The sequence below is a fragment of the Daucus carota genome, chromosome 3, assembly GCF_001625215.2.
Source record: "Daucus carota subsp. sativus chromosome 3, DH1 v3.0, whole genome shotgun sequence".
In the NCBI taxonomy this organism is placed as follows: domain Eukaryota; kingdom Viridiplantae; phylum Streptophyta; class Magnoliopsida; order Apiales; family Apiaceae; genus Daucus; species Daucus carota.
Genome location: NC_030383.2, coordinates 62,691,042 through 62,717,817, shown reverse-complemented (window position 1 = coordinate 62,717,817; position 26,776 = coordinate 62,691,042). Strand labels below are relative to the sequence as shown.

Genomic DNA, 26,776 nt, shown 5'->3' with positions numbered 1-26,776 from the left:
GAGGAGGAGGCCATGTACAGGTTTCTTAAACGCCAGGGTTTTATTATATAGTACTATAATAACTTACATACAGCACAAGCTGTCAGTTTGAACGAGTATCTAAGACTTGGGAGTTTGACCTAGAGATGTGCAGAAACTCTGAAATCTGAAATCCCATCTGGAAAAAATCTTAAAAACTCTATCTGAAAAAAAAATCTGATCTGGTCCAGCCCGGTCCGAGAGTCTAAAATAGGCTTAATATTTTTAAAAAATCCGGATTTTATCCAGATTTTTAAAAAAATACGGAACTTTTATAAGTATAACAGGCCTAGTATTTTCAAAAAACCCCGGACCCGATCTGTTTTTAAAAAATCAGGATTTTTTTGGCCCGGTTTGGATCCAGCCTGAACAGATTTTTTGTGCATCTCTAGTTCGACCCCAGTTAAATGATCAATATTAATTTGCTTGACCTTTTTTTTAATAGTTTTTCTAATGTGTCTCCAAGGACACACAACAAACACTAAATTTGATCAGTTTGATATATTTTTATTGGCGGTGTTGGTGTGAATGTAGAGGGCTATCCATATTCATGATTAGACGACCAATAAAAATGCCCGAAATTCATGAGAATCAATACCCTTTATTAATAAGCGAAACCACTTTTCAGTGGAACATCGGTACCCAAAGTACCAAAATTTGGTCACTTTCATATTCATTAGGATTTTAAGAATTCTATATTGAATATAATTTTATTATTAAAGACCTCAATATTCATTAGGACAGTGAAAGACTTCTGTATTGATTAGAATTTTATTATTAAAACCTTTTATTAATAAGCGAAACCACTTTTCAGTGGAACATCGGTACCCAAAGTACCAAAATTTGGTCACTTTCATATTCATTAGGATTTTAAGAATTCTATATTGAATATAATTTTATTATTAAAGACCTCAATATTCATTAGGACAGTGAAAGACTTTTGTATTGATTAGAATTTTATTATTAAAACTTTTTATTAATAAGCGAAACCACTTTTCAGTGGAACATCGGTACCCAAAGTACCAAAATTTGGTCACTTTCATATTCATTAAGATTTTAAGAATTCTATATTGAATATAATTTTATTATTAAAGACTTCAATATTCATTAGGACAGTGAAAGACTTCTGTATTGATTAGAATTTTATTATTAAAAACTTCAATATTGATTAGGACAATGTTATATAAATTTTTTATTTAATAACAATAATCATTATAGAATTATGAAAAGATTTTCATATTGTTAGGATTTTATACTTATTATTATACATTTTTAGAGTTTTATAATTATTATTATATAATTATGAAAAGACTTCTATATTGATTCGGATTTTATTATTAAAAATTTGAATATTGGTTAAGATTATTATACTACTATAAAAAGACTTATATGGTGTTTAGGATTTTGTAATATAACATTTATCCTATCCACATAGTTAAATCGCTAACAATTTAACTTATGAAACAGTTCTATAAAATTCATATCAAAATTTGACTATCATCATATTATTTTTTATTTAAAAATTATTACTATTATCAAAAAAATTCTATATTTGACAGGATTTTATGTTATAATAATTCTCTCACTAATAAAAATATATTACCAACAAAATTATTTGTTTTAATTTTTTAAAACTCAAATAATTTAATATACAGAACAACTCTATAAATCTTTATCATGTTTCAGAGTTCAAATAAATAAGGAGTTTATATTGATGTTAATATAATATCCTATTAATAGAATAATAATGTCAACGAAATTATTCGTTTTAAATTTTAAAACTCATACAATTTAATTTACGAAATAAATTTATAAACCTTCTATCATGTTTCAGAATTAAAATAAACAAGATTCAATATTGATACCAAAGTACCAAAAAATTTGATCATATATTTTTTAATAATAAATATTATTATCATTCAGTGTTTTTAAGAAGATTGCGATAAACACCAATAAGGCGGTGGTAACACTGACTTGACAAATGTAAACTCCAAAAAAATGAAGTCATTGTTCATATTGCAACATATAATAAAAGAACCGAAACTGTAGACATACGTCAAATATTCGTTTTAACTTTTAAAACTCATACAATTTAATTTACGAAACAGATCTATTAAATTTCTATCATATATCAGAATTAAAATAAATAAGATTCAATATTGATACCAAAGTACCAAAAAACTTGGTCATATATTTTTTAATAATAATTATTATTATCATTCAGTGTTTTTCAGAAAATTGCGATAAAGACGAATAATGTGGTGTTAACACTGACTTGATAAATAGAAACTCAAAGAAAATGAAGTCATTATCCATATTGCAACATAAAATAAAAGAACCGAAACTCTAGACATATGTCAAAATATTTGATATCAAATTACTTTTGGAAAGTTAATTAATTTTGGCAAACTACAATATCAATTTATTAAACAACTACAACAACAGTTAGATTTGCAAAAACTCCAACTAGAATTATATATAATGTTTGCCTATTAAATGAATAAAATAATTGCGACTTAAAAATTTGAATTTTTGTTCGAGATTAAAGATGCTATAAACGAACTTATATGTGTTGATTTTGAATATTATTTTCACAATTTAAAAATCATCAAACAACATAGTAATTTTACTAAAATAAAACATACTGTTAGAGTTAAGTTCCATAGAGTCCGCATTTAATCCGCAGTATGTACCGGTCATAATCTTTTAGTTTAATCATAAATAATATCTTTAATTATTCAAATTATATATATAATTTACCATCTTTAAGTAGTTTTAAATATATAATTATCAATAATCATTAACATCTTTCAACATTAAAAATCATTAATATCATTATTCTACTTATGAGTTATATTTTAAAACATATATAGTGTTTAGTGATTTATAATATAATTGTTTTATCTTTTGATTGCAACGATTATATTGTGGAACATAACCTGCAAATTGTAAGATGTTTACAAATATTGTAGACTAAAAAAATTAAAATTGAAACGAGTAGAATATGTTTAAATAATTTTGGACGCCAATACTCTTATTTTGTGGACTCAATAGAACAGTGACTCATATTATTATGAAATAAATTTAAAGTATGATCAAATTTTAATATATAGAAAGTCTTATATTAAATAACAATAATTTAAATATCATTTAGAAACAATAGTTTAAATAGGTATAATAAAAATATGATGATGTAATTAAAAAAAGACATTATTCTTTTAATAAATAAAAATTTTAAAATTTTATTTAAACCCGTGCTTGGCACGGGTTATCAACTAGTTAGTATTTATTGTGTGCTCACAGGCACCATAGAAGAACCGTTCATTTAATACTTGTCTCTTGCGTGTTTATTGTGTTCAAATATCTAAACAGACCAATAGGGTGAAAGAGGTGTAACCAGTTCTTTCCACGATTTAGATTTGCAATTTCCTTTGTCCATTTCCATTAGGGCTTTATCAATGTCAAACTATTATGAATATGACTTTGAATTATACATCAACTGTTCGGCAGAATGCATAAATGTTAAATTGGACTATTGGTCTGTTTAAATCAAACTCAAGGAAAGAATGATTCAAAAACCATAGTTATGCAGTGGATCAGGTTTTACACATCTAGTGACATAAAAAAAAAAACACAACTTAAACTTGGTGAAATTCTTTTAAATGTTAAAGTAGAAATCTTGCTGCACTAATATAGAGATAATATTCCTACGACTATACCTCATTTCGAGTAACAAAAAGTGGCTGAAATTCAACCTCTAGAATGGTGTCTCTTCCCGCACTATAATAAAAGCGGTTATTTTTCGACTCAGATTCTAATCGAAAATAGCTATTTTCTGCCGTTAACGGTTATTTTCGACCCAAAAGAGGTGGTTGAATATAAGCTAGTGGAAATTAGAAACCCAATCGGAAAATATATATGTTCGACCACATACGGTCGAAATTAATTTCGATTGTATTAATTAGAATGGTGTTTCTTCTTTCCGGTAACAAGAAGCGATCAGAATTTGACCTCATGGTGCCTCTTCCCGATAACACATGGTGAACATAATTCGTTCTAGGAATGGTCTGCAATTAATTAATAAAATGTTGACAGAGATAATAGCTACAATGATCTGTCAAATTCAGAAAATTTGAAAATCAAAAAAATTAATGTTTGTAAAGTCTAAATCTTGAAATGAACTGAGGAACTGCAAACCTGAATCAAAAAAAGAATACTTCAAACCTCATTCAAACTATAATTGGTCTGTTTAAAGATTTTGAACTTGTTTGATTTGGTATCAAAATCAAAATGGACTACTAATGTTATCAAAGTTTCAAGATTACATTTAACGCAAACGGAGAGTGACTGGAATTAATACAACTCGGTCCAAGTCCGCTGGTTTAACAAACTCTAGTGATCCTTAAAAGTTAAAAGTCATGGCTTCACATCATTCATAAGAAGCTATTGGGTAGAATTTCCTTTTGATTTTGAAAGGAGTGGGCTTAAGAAATTGCTCCTATACAATGATGAGCACGACTGACTATGAAGTCAGCCTGGTATGTACGGGTCCTTTGGTCCCAACTCTTGACTTGAGATCTAATGAATTATGAATTATTGTGGTATACATGCATGCCACATTTCAACAATATGCACTATACACAGTGGCAAACCCATGAAAGAATTTTATACGGGCATAATAATTAACAATTTTTTTTTACAATATGCACTATACACAGTGGCGAACCCATGAATGAATTTTATAGGGGACATAATAATTAACAAAATTTTTTTAAAGACAATTATGATACGATGAAAAATGGCTTATACATATGTTGTTTCACCTTATTATAAATTAATCCAACCACATTATTGATGGGCTTTGATAGGTTATTATGAATTAATCCAACTATAATTTTGATTGTTCTTAATTGGCTGGGATTTAATAAAAATACTTACATAATATATTCTCAGTATTAATATTAATAGAGGTAATGGCCAACTAACACTAACTAAATCTAATGATATATATACGAGTATGGGCTGAGAATTGACTGGGGACCCATGTCCCCATGACGTAAACTTTAGATCCGCCACTGACTACACATTTAATTAAATTCACGATTATGGAATGATGGGTTATGAAAGCGAATATATTGCCTATCACATTTAACATTATGCACGTATAACACAAAACAAATATATACATTTGATGAGGAAAAAAAAGTTCTCCGGCCGTCGATTGATACTTTGAATCCAAAATATCACAAATATGAGGATATTTCAAACAGAAGGCGTTGGCGATTTGGTCGGGTAATTAATATTAATTTAAATATATAGGATATAGGACAATATCAAGTACACTGTACACTAGTGTTACGTCTGTTTATGAATTGAAATTTTCGCGAACAAGTTTGAATTCGGCTCAATAGAGTTCTGTTTAGTTCGTTTAGAACGGAGTTCAAGCTCGAACATTAAAATGTGTTGGTTAAGAAAATGAGTTCGAGTCGAGCTAGCATGTTGCCAGCGCCTCTAAGTTTCTTGATTTCAAACTCGAACACATGTTCTGTATCTATTGCTTGGTTCGCTTGGTTTGCCACAATAAATTATTAAGATTGTTCGGTCAAACCTTGGCTTGGTTCGGTTCGTCAACAAATCTCGGTTTGGTTCGGTTCATCAACAACCCTGCCTAACACTAAGTATATATAAATTCCATGATATATTATTAGCTTCCCACAAAGAACACAGAAACAAACTCACAAATATGAAAACATACATAGGAATGGGAACACTGCGCAATCCTTATGTTTTACTACTATTTCATGTTCTCTTCATTTTTATACTTCCACAAAAAATAACATCATCACCAAGAACTGAGGCAGAAGCTCTCGTCAAATGGAAGAGCAGCTTACTACCATCTGATTCTCTCAATTCATGGTCCCTAGACAATCTCGACGACCTTTGTAACTGGACTGGCATTACTTGTGGTGCAGGAACAATCTCGAAGCTCAACATTTCCTATCAAGAACACTACGGCACACTTGCTCACTTCAGGTTCTCTTCATTTCCAAACCTCACTTCCTTGGACTTGAGCAACAATCTTTTTTCAAGTAGTATTCCTGTAGGAATCGGAAATTTAACACAGCTTCAGTACTTGAGCTTTTTCAATAACAGTCTTAACGGTACCATTCCTTACCAAATTGGCCAACTTCATAAACTAGAACATTTTAGCTTGGGCTCAAACTACTTAGATAATCTAAGCTGGTCCCTGTTGGATCAGTATGTCAACTTAACTTACCTTGATCTGTCGATTAATTTGTTGACAGGACGCATTCCTGATTCAGTGTTTCGTTTATCTAATCTTGAATCCGTCCTGCTTAATGATAATTTTTTTGAAGGGCCATTGCCAGAAAATGTTTCCAAGCTTTCCAAGGTAAAAGAACTTTATTTCGGAAGAAATAAGTTATCAGGGTCTCTTCCTTATAGTCTGGGTCTTCTATATAATCTTCAAGTTCTTGAATTGTATAACAACTCATTTACAGGAAAGATTCCTTCTTCTATAGGTCAACTTAGAGATCTTCAGTCACTTGATCTCCGAGAAAATTATTTGAACTCTACTATTCCTCCTGAGCTTGGGTTTTGCACCAAGCTCAGTTTCTTGGCTTTAGCTACCAATTCGCTCACTGGGCCTTTGCCTTGGTCCTTTTCAAATCTTACACAAATTTCTGTACTAGTCCTGTCAGATAATTTGCTGTCTGGTGAGCTCTCACCACATTTCATCGGCAACTGGTCTTTGTTAACAAATCTGTACCTAGAAAAAAATGCCATCACTGGTAATATTCCTGCTGAAATTGGTACGTTGTCGAGTCTCACATACCTTTATCTATTCAATAATAAACTCAAAGGACCAATTCCCAGAGAGATTGGTAAGTTGAATGAGCTTCTGGAATTAGACTTGTCAGGAAACCATCTTGAAGATTCAATTCCATCAACAATAGGGAACCTGACCAAATTGACACTCTTACATCTGTTTAACAATAATCTTAGCGGAACCATTCCACTTGAGATTGGTAACTTACCACTGCTTGAAATTCTTGATCTCAGCCATAACCAAATGTATGGAGAGGTTCCAGATTCCATTACTAATTTGAGTAACTTGCAGACACTTTCTTTGTTCACCAACAGATTTCATGGCAGCATTCCGACGAACTTAGGAAAAAATACTTCCTTTTTATCTGTTGTTGACTTGTCATACAACAGCTTCTCTGGTGCGGTGCCAGAGGGATTGTGCAGTGGCTTGGCCCTCGAATTATTTACAGTAATTGGAAACAATTTTTCTGGGGCTTTGCCGATTTGCTTAAGAAACTGCTCTAAATTGAGTAGAGTCCGTCTCGAGGACAACCAGTTCTCTGGAAATATTTCTGAAGCATTTGGTTTTCACCCGAATCTTGTTTTTATCTCTCTAAGTGGCAATAACTTTATGGGTGAACTCTCATCCCAGTGGGGTAAGTGTGAAAGTCTTACAAACATAGAGATTTCTAAAAACAGACTTTCAGGCCTAGTACCAGCGGAGCTTGGAAACTTAAAAAAATTACAAGCTTTAGAGCTGGATTCGAATGAGTTGACAGGTGAGATTCCAAAGGAACTGGGAAACTTAGTCCTGTTGTTGAAACTCAACTTGAGTAATAATTATTTGACTGGAAACATCCCTCGGAGTTTAGGCAAATTAACAAAGCTCAACCATCTTGATTTGTCTACAAACAACATGAATGGAAGAATACCAAAAGAGCTTGGGAATTGTGAAAGCTTATTAAGCTTGAGCTTGAGTCAGAACAGTTTTTCAAAAGAGATACCCTCAGAACTTGGAAATTTGCGTCAGTTGCAAATTAATTTGGACCTGAGTAGCAATTCACTTTCAGGGACCATTCCTTCTAACTTGGGGAAATTGAAGGTTTTGATGGATTTGAATCTCTCACATAATCAACTCTCGGGTAGTATTTTTTCTTCACTCTCTGCTGATATGTTTAGTCTGGAAACGATTGATTTTTCCTACAATAACTTGTCTGGCCCTATACCCTCGTTCCAACGAAAAGTTGCAAAATATTTCATTGGGAACTCCCTTCTGTGTGGTGATGCAAAAGGATTGTCTCGTTGTCTGTCTACGCCTCTGAAGTCATCCAAGTCCAGTAAAAAAATTCTCATCGGTATCTTTGTTGCAGTGGGCAGCCTCGTAGTTTTCTGGATTGTTACTTTTGGATGTTTAAGGAGACATATGAAAATCAAGAAAAGGGATTTAGAGACATTCATTTCAGGACAAATTATGTCACTGATTTGGGAAAGAGAAGGAAAATTTACATTTGAAGATATTATTACAGCCACTGAAGATTTTAGTGAAAGGTACTGCATTGGAAGAGGAGGATTCGGAACTGTATACAAGGCCAAGTTGTTTAATGGTGAGATTGTAGCAGTTAAAAGGCTCAATATAACAGACTCCAGTGATGTTTTGGCAAATAATCGATGGAGCTTTGAAAACGAGATACGAACCTTGACCGAAGTCAGGCACCGGAATATCATCAAACTTCATGGATTCTGTTCCAAGGACAATTCCCTTTACTTAATATATAAATTTGTCGAGAGAGGCAGCTTAGGGACATTGTTGTACAGTGATGGAGGGCCTTCTGAATTAAGTTGGGACACAAGGGTAAGAATTGTTAAAGGATTGGCTCATGCACTTTCTTACTTGCATCATGATTGCTCTCCTACTATTGTGCATAGAGATATATCACTGAATAATATCTTGCTCGAGCCAGATCTGGAGCCAAGGCTCTCGGATTTTGGCACCGCAAGATTTTTAAGTACCGAATCCTCAAACTGGACTAATGTTGCAGGGTCATATGGCTACATGGCGCCAGGTACTTAATTATTTTACGAGTAAACTTCAAAGTTGTGGCCAAAATTTACACCGATTTTCAAATTGGCTAGAGTTCCAAATTCTTAGAAAGGTTGCCAAACTTTGGCTCCGCTTTTTAAAAATGTGGCTCCCGTTAAATGTCACTAACGGGAGTAACCGGCAGAGGGGTAAAAATGAGTTCCAAAATCTCACAAAGGTGGCCAAACTTTGGCTCCACTTTTAAAAGTGTGGCTCCTGTTTTACGGGAGCCACACTTTTAAAAAGCAGAGCCAAAATTTGGCCCACCTTTCTGAGAATTTGGAACTCTGGCCAACTTTTTGGAAATCGGTGTAAAGTTTGGCCACAACTCTGAAGTTTACTCTTAATTAAATTTCATTATCCTTTATCATGTGTTCTTAATGTGGTACATTTAATAATTCTCTGTACATCTGTTACTAACATGTATGTTTGTTTTTTTTATGTGGAGAACTTGCCTTGAGTATGCTAGTGACGGCTAAATCAGATGTTTATAGCTTTGGAGTTGTGACATTGGAGATATTCATGGGAAGACACCCTGGGGAGTTCCTTTCAACTTTGTCCGGAAATTCTGACTTAGCTCTGAAGGATGTGCTTGATCAACGACTTCCACCGCCGACAGAGAGAACAGAAGAGGTTGTGAAAGTTGTTATCAGTGCAGCGCTAGCATGTACACATTCCACACCAGAGTCGAGACCTACCATGCATTCTGTGGCGCAAGAACTATCAAGAAAAACTCATGTGGAAGTCAGTACATATGCTCCTGAAACCTAAAAGGGTTAATTGGTCATTTAAAGCAAAGTCTAATGTCTTTATATTGTACGGTTTTCCTATGGTGCCTCATTGGCACATGTTAAGCACTAAAATTTATAAGTTTGAGTGATTTTGATTCTTTATAATGATGGACCGCCAACAGATTCAACCACCGCACCAATCATAAAATCCACCAAATTTATAGAATTTGATACTTAGCATGTGCCCATAAATACACTCTAGACAAACCCTATACTATATTCTGTAATATCCGAGTAACGTTAGTATTGTTTTCGATAACAACTTGTTGAATGTTAAAGATATAATATTTTGGATTACTTTAGGTCAATTACTACCAGTGTATACGTCTTCTCTCCACTTGCCGTCACTACCGGACTCCTACCATCACGCAGTCATTGGCTGGAATGTTTAAAATAAGTAAATATTTTAAATTGTAAAAATAAAATATTAATATTTTATATAAATAAAATAACAGTTCAGAGTATAATCGAATAATTTTTGTTTTTGTAGTTGCAGTTGTAGATACTGATAAAAAATTGTTACGACAGTGGTTCATAGTTTCTGATTTGATTTTTTGCAGAGTAAACCAAGCTATGCACTTAGTAGCAGTGACAAGCTAGGTTCAGAAGGTAGGGCTTGCCGATCTTTGTTTAGTACCCCCAATATAATTTATATATCTGTCTTGACTTTTTGTGGTCAAATTGATCTGGCTGATAATTAGTAATTATTCATACATGAATCTTCAAAATTGAAAAAAAAAATACATTTTAAAGTAGAATAGATGTAGATTCTAGTAATATATTTTTCATAATTTTTTCTAATTATTTTATATATGTAAAATTTCAGTCAAAATTTGGTCGATTTGACAAAAAAGTCAAACAACACAAATAAATTGGGAGGGAAGACCTCCGTCTGAATGTACATGTCCCTTTTGACTTTTGACTAGTCAAATTGACGACACATTGACTAAAATTTATATATATATATATATATATATATATATATATATATTATATTTGAAAAAAAAATAAAAAAATTATCATCAAAAAGTAAATCTAGTTTATTTCATTATGTAACTTTCTATTTTCCAAAATAATAAATAAATATTTTTTTATAATTGATCAAGATTTAATCAATTTGACTTCCCGAAATGCAAAGAGACATCTAAATTACGTAGAGAATAATTGGTTTGAATGACTCAGCTTTATTTCTGTGCATATATTTTATTTGGGTGCATTGTGGCTTCTCGAAATTTGACTATCGTCTAGTATATATAAAACGGAAAAGTTAAGTAGTCAAATAACCTAAGCAGAAACAAAATAGACTGTAAATTCCCAACAAAAATATTGAAAATATTAGAGGAATTAGAGTACGGGATTAATTCCTAGGAGTTAGATTAAAAATTTTCCCACAAGAAAACTTATTTGTTGCTTCTCTAGCTAGGTCATAATGTGTCCACAATAATTCGTTTTGCATTCAAGTTACTTTCATTCTTCCTTTTCCATCTTTCTTTATAGAGCACTAGTAAAGCAATCATTAGTAAAGCAAAAGGACTGGATTGTAATCAAAGAAACACAGAATTTTCGTGCCAGTCTGGCTGGCAGTGCTTAAGAACTTTTTTTTTTATAAAAAATAAGAAGTATTTATAAAAAACTGAGAATGTTAATTAAATATTGTTTCAAGACTTCTAATTTTTTCCTAAACAATTTAATTATTTAGAAGTCTTTATCCAAAAAATATTTTTAAAAGTTTACCTAAACGGCCGTTATGTTATCAGTTCCATACATTCCACTTAGCTTAATTTGTGTTTGGTCATATGAGAAAATGAATCCATTAATATGTGATGGTAATTTAAATTATCTATTCATCTAATTTCCTGTCCATGGACCATTACTGAAAATTGTATATTTACACGTGTATTTGACAATAAACTTATATATAAATGATCAAATGAAACTATATTCTCATAGAGATTTATTGATTGTTATTTATTAATTATTTCATAGACACACACATATATTCTCATACATTTATTTTTACTTTAAGAGGCTGATAAACTATTTCTTAATGAAATTTACTTTATGTTAATATTTTACATATCCTCATATTCATTGATTTAGGAACCCTAATGGATTTATTGATAAATCAATTATTCGAAGAGTAACTACAGCAAATGTTTGAATTGCAAATCCTACATATTGAAGGGGATGGTAAAATCTTTAATTATAGTAGAAAAGGTGCTTCTAAGTATATATATGCTGCTGTTATTTGAATATAAAAAGGGATCTATTTATGGGAGTTCTCTTGGAATTTGATTGTACTACAACTTTTCACTGCCTTAATTAAGATAATAGACATTCAAAGTCTGGTTCAGATTGTTAATTATTTCAGTGAAAGGTAGTACTCCCTCCGTCTCAATTTATAGGTCCATTTTGGAATAAACACGCATATTAAGAAAAAAGTTGGTTAGATAGAATCTTATCTCGTGTATCATTAATTAGTGCATTGATAAGTAAGAATATAGTTGAGTTTCAAAAAAATCACAATAAATATAGGGATTAGTGCATTGAGAAATGAAAATAATGTTGAGTTTCAAAAAAATCACAATTAATATGTAGATAAATTTGTATTGAAACAAGAGAGGGACATGTGTTTTGGGACAAATTTTTTTTTCAAAATGGACCTATAAATTGAGACGGAGGGAGTACTATTCAATATTCTTGTTTTGATTGATCTTCTGTCTAAACAAGTAACTAGCTCTGTTGACCAAGATTACTAAATGAAGATGATGAATAATACTCCCTCCGTCCCACCCATTTCTTATCAAATGGGTTGGGCACGGAGGTCAAGGAATATGCATAAAGTAGTGGAAAAAAGGAAGAAAAGTGGGTAAAGTGGTGTGACCCATTGATTTTTAATGTATAAAAAGAAGATAGTGGAGTAAAAGTAGTGTGAAAAGGAAAGAAAAGTGGAGAAGTGGTGGGACCCATTGACTAATTTTGGTAAGTTTTGAAATGTAAAGAATTGACTGGGACATCCAAAAAAGAAAGTGTAAAGAAATGAATGGGACGGAGGGAGTAGAAGAAACAAAAGAGGATTAACAAATGCTTTGACTTTATTATTGCTTTTACACTAGGCTTATGTAAACCCACGTTTATATAATAGTCACTTCAAAGTTCATGAACACATGAATTTAAGATTTAAGCCAAAGTTACAATACTGTACAATTTCCGGCCAGATATATTTTATAAATTTCTTATATTATATAGTAAAAATTTAAAATTCTGATATCTCTTCAACTTCACATAAAATATAACTAATCAATATTAAGGTCATTATTCTTGAAAATTTCAACAAAATTGAATAAGACATCAAACTTTATATAGAATATAACCTGAAATTAACCTAAAATTATGTTTGTGAAATATAATTTGTAAGAAAAATACTGAATATCTCAAAATTTATTCCCAAAACAGTATAAATTAGTTCATAAAAGTATATAAGAATTGTATTTTCATTTGTGGTCCTCGCAACTTACTCAATTATTTTAATTGAAATATAATTTATCTAGTCAAAAGTGAGGTGCTAGCTAGTTATTTTACTAACTTCAAAAGTTCTCCTTTTAATTCTGAAAATATCCTCAATGGGGTCATATTTCGCTTTAGCGAACCTTCGGTATGTTCTTAGGAGCATTAAAGTCTATAATGGCTGCTGTTCATTCATATTAGCCTATTCATATTAGCATATTAGGATATTATAATATGGAGTTACCTGAACGAAATAAATTTAAGGTTTTGAAGATTGGCGAACCCTAACACGGTCAGAGAGAAATAGAGAATCCTATATGGCTTCCTCCTCTTTGGCGAGATCTATTTATTCTGTCCTAATTATCATCATCATGATTTCAACTCATGCAGGTTAATTTCTTGCTTCTCTTCCCTTTTCTACTTTAATTTCAATTAACAGATATTGAGTCTGTTTGTTTCGTAAAAGCAGAAGGTGCTTCTGGCTTCTGCTTCTCTTAACTCGTTTGTGTAAATAAGTAGAAGCATTTTTAAAAAGTTGAGAATGCTAGCTTCTCTTTCACAGCTTCTGCTTTTTTTCCATACACTTTATTAACTTATTTATTTCTCACATCTACCCCACTTCTTTATTATAAGCAAGAAGTCACTTCTTTGAAACTAACTCAAACGGCCTCATTAAATATTTTATTTGTTATTAAGCATTAGTTCGAGTAAATTTATATCACTTAACCTACATAATTATATTGCGAGAATGTATTAGGAATTGTACTAATTGTGAATATATTAGATTCTTTTTTAACTCGGTTTTGTAAATTGTACTTGCAGATTCGAGAAATCGAGAACTCGCTGTACCGCTTCACGGGGCTCCCGTAAACTTTGAACGGTTTAAACTGAGAGAAATGTCCGATCCAAGATCCGAGTTTAAACTTAAACCGAGACGTGCCCCGGATCCAATACATAATTAACCCCTCTAGGCCAGGCTTGGCACAGGGAATATTTGTTATAAGAATTAAGTTCAAATACTGTCGATTCCCACAGCATATATCTATGTATACTATTAGCTTACATGGTACTCACTCGATCAGTATGTTAGCAAAATTTAACTATATTGTATCAGTCAATCGTTAGTTGTATGGTTTGATTTGTTGGTTGTATTGGTGGAATGTTCTGGGCCGATTATTAGTTACTCTCGGTATAACTTTCATGGCGACGTATTTTTTTGAAACGAGGTCTTCGATAACACGATATAAAGACCAAATGAAGTTTTTGAAGGGAGACGTCCTTTGTACAGGGTGTAGGGTTCCAAACCTGCTTGATGAAAAAGCTGTTTCTATCTTATTAGTCAAGACTAACCATTCTGGCGTCACAAATTTGAAGAAGATGATCTCAAATTAAAATCAGTGTCGGAGAAGATTATCCCAACCTATATATCACTTTGCAATCCACAACTCTCGATTGTGCAAAATTTGTCCTCTTTTTCTTCTTAACCCTGTATGATCTAGTATTTTAAAAGGTCAGCCGGGCCGTGAGCGTGGAAACACGCTTAAACACTATTCTACCCTTTTTCATACTAAAAGTAAAGTCAATTTCAAAAAAAATTAGTCAAATGCACATGTAAAATGAAGTGAGTTAAAAACTAAAACATGTAAACAAACATAGTTTTATATTTCAGATCAAATCAAATAAGAGGTGCAAAATGCTAATTACTCCATAAATATCACAAAGGTACTCCCACCAGATTCTTTATGCTCGGGGATGGATGACGACGCACATTTTAAGGCTTCTGTTTATATATTTTTTTTTCTAAATAAAAGTCTAAACATTGAATTTCTATTTGAAAAAAAAATAATCAAATAAGTTATGAAACTATACTTAATAAGAGTTTTAAAATGCGTGTTGAGATTACGTTCTACGATGAAAAAAATATAGTGGGACGGAGGGGGTATATGTTTTTCGTGGATCTAAACAACTGTTCAGAGCATAATTCTAATTTAAATTCACAATCAGTTTTATATTTGTTCTGACTCTATTATTTTTTTGGATGTTATATTTCTTTCATTATTGAATTTGTATAATTCCACTTTTAAAAAAAAATACTTCACAATCTCTCTTGGAATTGAACTGTTGAGAATTTTTTTTATTTACTAAATAAAATTTAGAAATTGGTCTCCCATGAATTTATGAATTGGCCTCCCGTAAATTTATCATTTCCCAATTAAACTTCTATTAGCTTGGAGAAATTAGATGTATTTTGTGAATCGATTTTTTTATGATGTGCTCATGGTTACACAATAAGCATCAAAATTGATGCAATTGAATGGTTTCTATTGGCTTAGTTTCTTTAATAATGGTGGACCCTGCATTTACAATAATCACACCAATCAAAACCCTCCAATTTCATAGATTTAATGCTTAGCACGTGACAATGAGCACACACTAGACAAACCCATTGTGAATATTGTTTTGAAAAGAATATCACCAATATCGAGGATTTCAAGTTTAGCCAAATAGCTAATGATTTCGCGAGGATCCTGTTAGAAATTAAGTAAATTTAGGTTTCCATCTAGAACTGGTTACATAAGATAAGAATTCTTAAAAACTCATTATAAGATACGTGATCCGGTTACAACTCAAATAAATTTGAGTTCCACGCAAGAATTAGTTACATAAGATAGGAATTTCGAAATGAGTTCATCATAAGATATATAGGTTGAGGCATGTCAAAAAATATGAAGATGGTCGGTTTTCCTCTCTACAGTTGGTTATGTTATTTCGAAAACAGTTATTTTCAAAACACATCTCGTAATTTTGGTCTAATTAATCTTTTTTACCTAAATTTTATATGTTGAACTCTTTTGACCCATTTTTCGTCTATTCTGACCGATCATTAGGTTGAATTAAAAGAGTACAATAGAAAAATTAAATCTATTAATTTCACCTTTTTAAATTTCACATTGATAGGTAGACAAAAATCGACCAAAATGATTCAAGGTGTGTCACTAAAACATGTCAAGAGATCTATTTTGCAATTCTATAAAATTCAGATGTATAATAAACTATAATTTATCTGAATTAAAGGGAAATACGTTTTGTAATTAAATCTTTCCAGAAATATGGGTCAGTTCTAAGGCCATAGCTTGTGATTATTTTTTGTGCAGACTCACTAAGTCATAATTATAATACTACACAAAAATATACAAAAGTAATAAAATTAAAATATAAATAATAAAATATTATATATTGAAAATAATCATACAGCGCAGAGATATTCCAGTGTTTGAGAAATATTATATTTATTTCTCCTAAGCAGCAAATGCTTTATTTTAAGCTTGCACATTCACAGCTGACAATTTCCCAGCTAGTACGATTTGTTGACTCATAATTGTTAGTCATTAATCATCGTAGAATTTCTAATAATTACACAATGCTTTTGTGTAGACCAAAATTTCCACAATAATTCTGCTTTAGAGCTTTCTGGATAAAATTCTCACATGACTTGTCCCCGCGCCATTTGGTTTCTTTTAGAACATGACTTGTCCCGCGCCAAATCTGTTTTACAGAATCTTGAGATTAAAAATATCGAGTCAACGTGCTTTCAGGTTTTCTCGGTCTATCTTTCTATATATTCTTTATATAATTTTCGCTTTTTACTGTATTTCTTTTCTGAATTAAGAATGGAATTCTCCCTAACTTTGCGGTTTCCTAGCTAGTTACAATCTTTGATGCTTTGTTTAATTTAAATTATAATAAAACTCACCATCGGATGATTTGTAAACCAATTCTTTCGCTCTATATATAATAATGTTATATCATTTATAAAATGTATAAAATGATAGGGAGGTTAGAGCATCTCCAACCATGCCTGTTTTCTATAATTATAGCCAAGTTCCTATAGAGAGCTATATTTGTCTGTCAATTATTAACATATAAAGTGATAAATTCTATTTATAACAATTTAAAATATTAATACATATACCAAATAGTATCATGACTTACTAACAAACTTTTATCATGATAATATCAATTGCTAATTGATAATATAAATATCAGATTTTCAAGTGCGTGCATAGTAGGCTAACAACCATCTTTTAGGTAGATGATGCATTTTTATTGATTTCAATTTTTTTATACAATAATGATGATCTTTAATGCACAAAAATCACCATTAATATGTCTAAATAAAAAATAGTTGTTAATATAAAAAGATCCTATAAACATACTTTTTAAATTATCGCCAATAGTTTTGTAAATCAATTTCAGTTATTTAATGAAGTCATTTAGCCCTTCCACAATTATTACAAAGCTAGAATAAGTAATTAACAGTTGTGTTTGGTTGGAAAGAATGAGATGCAATTAGTAAAATTACTTGAAACTAGTTTAGATAGGAGGAAAGTTTTAAAAGAAATTTAAGTTAGTGTAAAATTGTTATAATGAGATTTAAAAAAAATTAGGATAACAGTATTCCATCTCAAATTGAATTAATTTAGTAATAACTAAGCATAACATAATTTATTTTTCATTTCATTTCTTGCCGAATCATTCACCCAACAACCAAGTACAACCTAAACGTGTCTGTGTACACACATGCACCGCTATAAATCCGGTATAATGTTGGCTCCTAAACACTAATACACAAAGGAATGGGAAATTTTCTGAAACTTCTTGTTTTTCTTCAATTTCATCTTCTTTTCATCACTGCACTTGCACAAAATATAACATCATCACCAAGAACAGAGGCAGAAGCTCTTGTCAAATGGAAAAACACTTTACAACCATCTGCTTCTCTCAGTTCATGGTCCATAAAAAACCTCAAAAATCTCTGTAACTGGACTGGCATTACCTGTAATGCTGCAGGAGCAGTTTCTAAGCTCAACCTTTCCAGTCAAAATCTCAATGGAACACTTACTCACTTCGACTTTTCTGCATTTTCAAGCCTCACTTCCTTGAACATGAGCAGCAACCTCTTTTCGGATGTCATACCAGTAGAGATTGGAAATCTGAAACAACTTCAGTACTTGAACTTTCGCGACAACTATTTGAGTGGGAGCATTCCTTACCAAATTAGTCATCTTCAGAAGTTACAGTATCTAGACCTGGGATCAAACTACATGGAAAATGCAAAGTGGTACATGTTTTCGAACATGCCACTTCTGACACACCTCAACTTATACTACAATGAGCTTGTTTCAGAATTCCCATCTTTTGTGGTAAATTGTAGGAAATTAACTTTTCTTGATTTATCGCTTAATAAGTTGACAGGTTCCATACCCGAATCAGTGTTTCTGCATTTGCCTAATCTTGAGATCCTCAATCTTTCTTTCAATTTTTTTGAAGGTTCACTGCCTAGAAATATTTCAAAGCTTTCCAAGATAAAAGAACTTCGCATTGGAAGTAATTCATTCTCAGGAATTATTCCTGATGAAATAGGCCTTTTACATAATCTTCTAGTTCTTGAATTGTACAACAACTCATTTGGAGGGCATGTTCCTTTTTCTATAGGTCAACTTGGGCAGCTCCAAACACTTGATCTCAGATATAACTCTTTGAACTCTAGTATTCCTGATGAGCTTGGATTTTGCACCAAGCTCAAAATTTTGGCTTTAGCAGGGAATTTGCTTACTGGACCTCTGCCTCTGTCTTTTCAAAATCTTGAACATATTTCTGTACTACACCTAGCAGATAATTCTCTGTCGGGTGAGCTATCGCCTCGTACCATCAGCAACTGGTCTGAGCTAACTTCACTTTACATAGAGAACAATACCTTCTCTGGCAATATTCCTCCTGAAATTGGTACGTTATCAAATCTCACGGATCTCTATCTGTTTCAGAATAGGCTCACTGGACCAGTTCCGCAAGAGATTGGAAATTTGACAAAGCTTCTTGAATTAGACTTGTCAGGAAACCAACTGGAAGGTTCCATTCCAGCAACAATAGGGAACCTCACAAAATTGGTAGTCCTGCAGTTGCAGTTCAACAATCTTAGTGGAACTATTCCTCCTGAGATCGGAAACTTAGCACTGCTTGAATTACTTGATCTCCAAAGTAACCAATTTTTTGGAGCGCTGCCTGATTCACTTGTTAATTTAGGAAGCTTGAAGTCACTTTTTCTTCATTCCAACAGATTTACTGGCAGTATTCCAGAGGGCTTGGGGAAAAATATTCTCAATTTGTCCACCGTCAGTCTTTCCGAAAACAAGTTCTCCGGGGCATTGCCAGAAGGACTATGCAGTGGTTTGGCCCTTGAAAGGTTTCTAGTGAATGAAAATAACTTTTCAGGGTCTTTGCCAATGTGCCTGAGGAAGTGCTCCAAACTGAGCAGAGTCCGCCTCGATGAAAACCAGTTCTCTGGAAATGTTTCTGAAGCATTTGGTGTTCATCCAAATCTTGTTTACATTTCTATGAGTGGAAATAAGTTTACAGGTGAACTCTCATCCCAGTGGGGAAATTGTGAAAGTCTTGCAAACATAGAGATGTCACGGAACAAAATTTCTGGTGCAGTCCCAACTGAGCTTGGAAATTTAAAGAATTTGCAAGCTCTGAAACTGGATTCAAATCAGTTGACAGGGGAAATTCCATCTGAACTTGGAAATAGTGTCCTTATGCTGAAACTCAACTTGAGCAATAACCTGTTGACTGGGAACATACCTAAGAGTCTAGGCAAACTGTCGAAGCTCACACATCTTGATTTGTCGAAAAACATGATGAAGGGAAGCATACCAAAAGAGCTTGGGAATTGTGAGAGCTTGTTGAGCTTGAGCTTGAGACAGAACAGTTTTTCAGAAAAGATACCGTCTGAACTTGGCAACTTACGTCAGTTGAATATTAATTTAGACCTGAGTAGCAATTCCCTTTCAGGCACCATCCCTTCTAACTTGGGAAAACTGAAGGTTTTGGAGAATTTAAATCTTTCAAATAATCAGCTATCAGGTAGAATTTCTTCTTCACTATCTAAAGGCCTGTCAAGTTTGCAAACTATTGATCTTTCTTACAATAACTTGTCTGGCCCCATACCCTTCTTCCAAGAAAATGCGGCAAAAAATTTCACTGGAAACTCACTCTTGTGTGGAAATGCAAAAGGATTTCCCTTGTGTTGGTCAAAGTCTTTGAAGTCATCCAAAAAATCCAATTCCAGTAAGAAAGTCATCATTGGTGTCATTGTTGCAGTGGTCAGCCTCTTCCTTCTCGGGATTATTATTGTTGGAAATTTTATGCATCATAAGAAAATCAAGAGAAGTTCCAAGAAACTCGAGTCACTGATATGGGAAAGAAAATGTAAATTTACATTTGGAGATATTGTTAAGGCCACGGAAAATTTTGGTGAAAGGTACTGCATTGGAAGAGGAGGATTTGGAACTGTGTACAAGGCAAACTTGTTTAATGGTGTGATTATAGCGGTTAAAAGACTTGATATAACAGACTTTGGCGATGCTACAACAAATAATCGACGGAGCTTTGAGAATGAGATTAGAACACTGACAGAAGTCAGGCACCGTAATATTATTAAACTCCATGGATTCTGTTCCAGGGATAATTGGCTATACTTGGCATATGAATTTGTCGAGAAAGGTAGCCTGGGAAAGTTGTTGTATAGTGATGAGGGGGCTAACATGAGTTGGGATGCAAGAGTGAAAATTGTTACTGGATTGGCTCATGCATTATCTTACCTGCATCATGATTGTTCTCCGCCTATTGTGCATAGAGATGTAACACTGAATAACATCTTGCTCGAGTCAGAACTGGAACCGCGGCTCTCAGATTTTGGCACTGCAAGATTGTTGGGCACAGACTCATCAAACTGGACTAATGCTGCAGGGTCTTATGGCTACATGGCACCAGGTACATTTTTTCATCTCATTTTCATGTGTGCATAAACACGTTATCTGTACTATATCTAATTACATTTTTTCATGTGCAGAACTCTCCTTGAGTATGCTAGTCACAGTTAAATCAGACGTTTATAGCTTTGGAGTCGTGGCGTTGGAGGTAATGATGGGAAGACACCCTGGGGAGCTCCTTTCGACTTTGTCCAGTGATCCAGAGTTAGCAGCTAAGGATGCACTAGACAAACGACTTCCCCCTCCAACCAACAGAATAGCAGAGCAAGTGAAACTTGTTGTTAGTGCAGCGCTAGCATGTACACAATCCGCACCTGGGGCAAGACCTACTATGCGTTTTGTGGCCCAGAAGTTATCAGGAGCTCAGATTTAAATGCACCATTCAGTTTCCGTTTGCTTAAACCATGTTGAGTTTTCTGTCCAAAAAAAAAAAAAAACCATGTTGAGTTTTGGTGGTGTTGGTTAGAAAGGGTGTTGTTTAGTGTGTTTTTAAGTTAGTACTCCTTCCTAATTTCAATTTTAATAGTTTTGTTTGTTAAAATAAAATGTCTTATAATATTTGTCCTCTTATTTGTTCAATACAACTTTTATATTATATCCAAAGAGTTAGTTATCATTAACTCACATAATTTTTGTAAATTATTAAGCAAATAACTATGAAAATCTAGTAAAATGGATGAAAACTTGATTATATCCATGTGTAATTAATGCAATATGACAACAATAATAAGATATCACAAATAATATTTTTTTATGACTCCATCTAATCCAAAATATAATATATAAGGCATTTTTTTACAAAATTAAGATATTTTAGATGTTGATGAAAATGCTCTTACTCCTCGTATATGACTAAGGGTTTGTTTGGTAGTGCTGTTAAAAATTGATGTGCTGTCAGAAAAAGTGCTGGTAAAATAAGTGTTGTTGTAGAAATCAGATAACTGTTTGGTAATTTTTTGATATTTACTTATTTTGAGTTATAATATAAAAATAATAATGTTTTTGGTGAGGTTTTATAATGAAATCTGTAACAGCATTCTGCAAAAGCTGAAAAGCAGATTTTTCCAAAAGCATGGGAGGACCTGCTTTTTCTAACAGCAGCTTTTTAGCTAAAAGCTGCTGTTCGGAAAAGCTGCTTTTTGATTTACCAAACAGTTTTTCACCTGCTTTTCAGCAAAAAGCTGCTGTTGCTGTCTGCAACAGCAACCCCAAACAGTCCCTAAGACGGTAACTTAATCGTATCCGGCAAAAGATGATCACCTATGTAAGAGTAAAATACAAGATCATCTCAAAAGAGAATTGCAAGACCTCTTTTGAAACTATCTATATTCGAATGAGTAAAGAAGCCAACATTACAGAAGGCAGTAATGTACTAACGTAGTCTAAGCTCATCAGAATTTTCAGTTCAATGCTAACTAGCTAGCGCCTCCATTATAAAAGAAAAAGAGAAATGTCCTTTGAATTATTTTACTTATTAATTATTTATGAGTTATTGAAAATATAATAATAAAAATAACATTTATTTATACGTAATTTATGACTTACGCGTAACTTTTATAAACAAAGTTGTAAAAGAATTAAGTCACTCAAAAAAATATATCTCAAACTATATAATTTTTTAATTTTAATTCGACTTCTGGCTTATTTCTTATTTTAAGTCACTTTCGACTTATTACACAGACATACAATTTTTAGCTTAAAATGAGAATTATTAGCTATAAGAAGCCCTTGACTTAAAGTCCACCCAACTTCTCACATAAATAATTAATTTCCGATTCTCACAATAGAAAATTGAGCGGAGAATTTTTTTTTGGACTCTTTCAACATTCTTTTTCCTAACTTAAAAGGTATAGAAAAATTTAATCATCCACAATAAGCATTTTTCACTTTGTTACTTTAGAATGACTTGAAATTTTAAAAAATTACATTACTGTCAAAAGTGAATTTTACCTTGAACCTGTCCAACCATATTTTTATTTAGGCCATAATGAATATGCACCCTCTAAAATAATTAAATAAATATATAATATATTCCTTCCACCCAGTTATTAAATATATATATATTATTATTTATTTATTTATTTTCATTTTTTATATTGTATAATATATTTATAAGAGAGGTGTTAATATAAATATAATATTAAAGAGACTCGCGTGTGGCAGCAGTTATACTTGACATGCATTAGGCTAAGGCGAACAATTTCAGAACAATTTCCTTCGTTTCTAAACCCTGAATTCCGTCAGCTAGCTTCATTTTTCAAAAGGAGTAGAAGCCAATCATATTTTCCGTTCATATAAACCTAGGTGTATATAAATAGTCACTTGAATCATATGAATTCATGGTATAACACTCAAAACAGGGCTTTTTACGACCGAAACCTATATATGGCTTCCTCCTCTCCGACAAGATCTATTTATTCAGTCCTGTTGATCATTATCATCATGCAGTTAATTTTAACTCATGCAGGTTTCTTATTACATACTATTTTTATTTTTTTAATTATAAGCCGAAAAATATATATATTGTTGATGATTATTTAGTCCACCTGTGAATTTGAGACTGATGACTTTTTTTTATTAACGCTGGTTTGCATATGCAGATTATGAAAATAGTAAAATGGAGTTTAAACCTCGACCTTCTTCTCGACCTTTGAACTTCTTCTCAGTGAAAGCTCATCACAGCTATCGAAATATCAACACTCAGTTTAAACCTCGACCTTCCCCCAATCCTATACAAGATCATGGCCCCAGCGGAAGGGGATAATAATCATAATATTAATCGATAATCTTCAATATAGTACTGTACTTGTAATAGCATCTGATTTTCACTTGTATTTCATGGATTATTGTATTAGATACTCCCTCAGTCCCACAAGAAGTATGCATTGAGAAATGATTGGGCACCTATTTTAATGCTATGCTAAATTCACTACAAAAAAACAGGACAAAACCGACCGGATAAAACCGACCGCCAAAAAAAAGCGTCGATTTAAAACCGACCGGACTAAATCGGTCGGTTACGTCGCAGAGCGACGTCGTTTTGCCTTGCTGGCAAGGCCAGGCATTTTATAACCGACCGGGACAACAGTGGTCGGGTTTACGGCTGACGTGTACAATGCTTAACCGACCACAGCATCGGTCGGTTATGTGTTTTTAAAGAATTTAATTGATTTTTAAATAAACTATGAGTTTAAACGACGACGTGTGATCGCGAAAACGAAAACCGACCGCCAGCGGTCGGTTTTATCCTTATATATTCATATAATTTTTTTTATTTATGTGGAAAATGGATAACATAAACTCGTCAGGGAAGGGGTTACGACGCCGTTTTTGTATAAATATCATAACCGACCGGCACCGGTCGGTTTTAACTCGTAATTTTGATTAATATGATTCTCCCCCACCAGTCTATCTTTCTTTTTCCCCAACTTATTTTCTTCCTCTTCTCTTCCCAAAAATCTCTCTCTACTCCCCTCTCTCTGTGTCTCTGCCAACTAATCTCTATGCACATGAAGAATATGGATTTTAAACTCCGTTCGGTCTCGATTGGATTTTGGATATCAATCTCAATTAGGGTTCAATCTCAATTGAAAGGTATATCGATCTCTCCCTCAGTTTCTCTTTAGCATTTTGTGTATGTATATATATATGTGTTTTTGTATGTATGTATATATATGTTTCTTTATGTATATGATTTTGAATTTGAGTTTGATTTTGAATTTGAGTTTGATTTTGATTTTGATTTTTAGTTTCTCTTTAATTGTGAATGTTCTTTGAATTCGATTTTTAGTCGAGTTTGTAAGCATGAATGCATGATAATGAAGAAGGAGTCCGTTTTTGAAGCAAAATATATAATCATTTCATTCATATTCATAATTTATAAGAACACCCATAAACATATATATTTATAAATACTTAAATAAAATTCATAATAAAACACTTGAAAACAACTGTAACAACTTCAAATCCCCGAAGGGCCCGCCTTGCCTTTGCCTTTGCCCGCCTTGTCCTCCTTGTCCTCGTCCTTCTTTTGTTGCTTCAACTTCGCGGTCATCATCCCCGCGAAGCGAATCAACCACTCTTGCTTGCGTAGCGCTGCCCGCCTTTCTTCCTCTAACCGCTCCTGTTCGAGATAGTGATCCATTTGCATGAACATGATTGGGATTCTATAATCCCAATCCATTTCCACCCAAATGTCATCGGGGATGTCGAGAATGCCATAGGAGACTCCATCGATTGTGACGGTGTTGTTGTTGTAGTTGATTGTGACTGCCATTGTAATTTTGATTGTGATTGTAGTAGTTGTAGTTAATTTGTGGTAGATTAGAGCCCTTTTTATAGCACAAGTGTTAAGCAACTAAAAAGTCTCTACATTGAATTGTATTAGTGTTACAATCCCAAGAGTCACCCTTCCATTACCTTGTATTGAATTCTATGAGTTACACTCCCAATATTCATACCCCTTGATTGCTTAGGAATTTGATAGGATTTTGAAATTTAAATATTATTAAGATTAATTTTATTTGATTTTGGACTTTGAATTTGATTTACTCATCTATTTTATTTGATTTTGAGTTTGATTTGATTTTGATATATTTTTTTGAGTTTGATTTTATAAAGCGTGTGAGTTTAATTTGTTGTTCGCATAAATTTTAATTTGAAATATTTTGAAGATTAAACAATTTTTTAGGGAGTTATCAATGACGGGACTGGTTTTTATCAGACGACTTGTGAATAAATGGTTGCGTTTGTTATGAGTTTTCTGATATAAAACCAGTTCCGTCAAATTATTTTTTTTAAAAATTTAAGCGACAAAACCGACCGACTAAAGTCATAACCGACCGAGGTTACCATTGCCGTAACTCAGTAAACCGACCGATTGGGTCATAACCGACCGTTTATAGCATAATCAAGTGCAGAAAACCGACCGATATGGTGGTCGGTTTTGTTCTTATTAGTTTTATTTATCGATTTATTTGGCTAAGTCTTGAGAATGCTCTGCGGCACCGAAGAACGACGTCGTTTGCATACTATAAAACCGACCGACCTCGGTCGGTTTTGATTATTTTATTTTTATTTCTTGATTTATTTTGGCTAAGTGCTAAGACGACGTCGTTTGTGCAAAATAAAACCGACCGAATTGGTGGTCGCTTTTGGGCGGTCGGTTTAATATGGTCGGTTTTAAATGCTGGGAAAGTAGCGTTCTGCTCGTTAACCGACCAGAAACGGACGTTCGTTTTATTTTGCAACATAACCGACCACCCGGTGGTCGGTTTTGACCCCCATTGTATATTTTATTATTTAAAAAACGGCGGGTAGGTGCGTTTTAGCAGTGATACGACATCGTTTTGTTTAAATAGACATAACCGACCGTTTATTTTTGATAGTCGGTCGGTTTTGTGTGAGCTAAAAAGTTAAAAACTACTCTCCACTTTCATTATACAACAAAGCTTGGAAATTATCAAATATCAAAAGAAGAAGAAGGAGAAGAAGAAAAAGAAGGAGAAGAAGAAAAAGAAGAACAAGAAAGGAAGGAATCAATTATCAAAAACAAAGTAAGCTACTCTTCTTAATTATGATCACATTGTGATTTTATTTATTTTGTTGAGAATAATTTGTATGAATGTTGTTTATATAAATTTCTTGGATAATTTGTAATGTGTATATGTTTTATGTTATGTTAATACATACGTGCGTGGTGTGTATATATATTTATGTAG

General features: G+C 32.8%; 2 protein-coding genes and 1 long non-coding RNA gene across 3 annotated transcripts; all 3 read left to right on the top strand.

Moving 5' to 3' along the window:
- Positions 1-5,748: 5,748 nt before the first annotated feature.
- Positions 5,749-9,822, top strand: LOC108213283 (MDIS1-interacting receptor like kinase 2-like). Its single transcript, XM_017385062.2, has 2 exons — positions 5,749-8,909; positions 9,375-9,822. The coding sequence occupies exons 1-2, from the start codon at positions 5,762-5,764 to the stop codon at positions 9,695-9,697; spliced, it is 3,471 nt and encodes a 1,156-aa protein (XP_017240551.1). The 5' UTR covers positions 5,749-5,761; the 3' UTR covers positions 9,698-9,822.
- Positions 9,823-13,416: 3,594 nt separating this feature from the next.
- Positions 13,417-14,559, top strand: LOC108213881 (uncharacterized). The gene is made up of 2 exons (XR_001805393.2): positions 13,417-13,614; positions 14,047-14,559. It is a non-coding gene; the product is annotated as an uncharacterized LOC108213881 (long non-coding RNA).
- Positions 14,560-17,836: 3,277 nt separating this feature from the next.
- On the top strand, positions 17,837-21,614 carry LOC108211671 (MDIS1-interacting receptor like kinase 2). The gene is made up of 2 exons (XM_017383331.2): positions 17,837-21,057; positions 21,137-21,614. Exons 1-2 carry the CDS (start codon positions 17,862-17,864, stop codon positions 21,427-21,429), a joined length of 3,489 nt encoding a protein of 1,162 aa, XP_017238820.1. The 5' UTR covers positions 17,837-17,861; the 3' UTR covers positions 21,430-21,614.
- The last annotated feature ends 5,162 nt before the right edge of the window (positions 21,615-26,776 follow it).

What these genes read in the sequence shown, in the direction of transcription:
- LOC108213283 (XM_017385062.2), top strand. Translation starts at nt 5,762, where the DNA reads ATGAAAACATACATAGGAATGGGAACACTGCGCAATCCTTATGTTTTA. An exon ending in ATATGGCTACATGGCGCCAG is followed by an intron (nt 8,910 to 9,374) that starts GTACTTAATTAT and finishes TTTTATGTGGAG; the next exon opens with AACTTGCCTTGAGTATGCTA.
- LOC108211671 (XM_017383331.2), top strand. Translation starts at nt 17,862, where the DNA reads ATGGGAAATTTTCTGAAACTTCTTGTTTTTCTTCAATTTCATCTTCTT. An exon ending in TTATGGCTACATGGCACCAG is followed by an intron (nt 21,058 to 21,136) that starts GTACATTTTTTC and finishes TTTCATGTGCAG; the next exon opens with AACTCTCCTTGAGTATGCTA.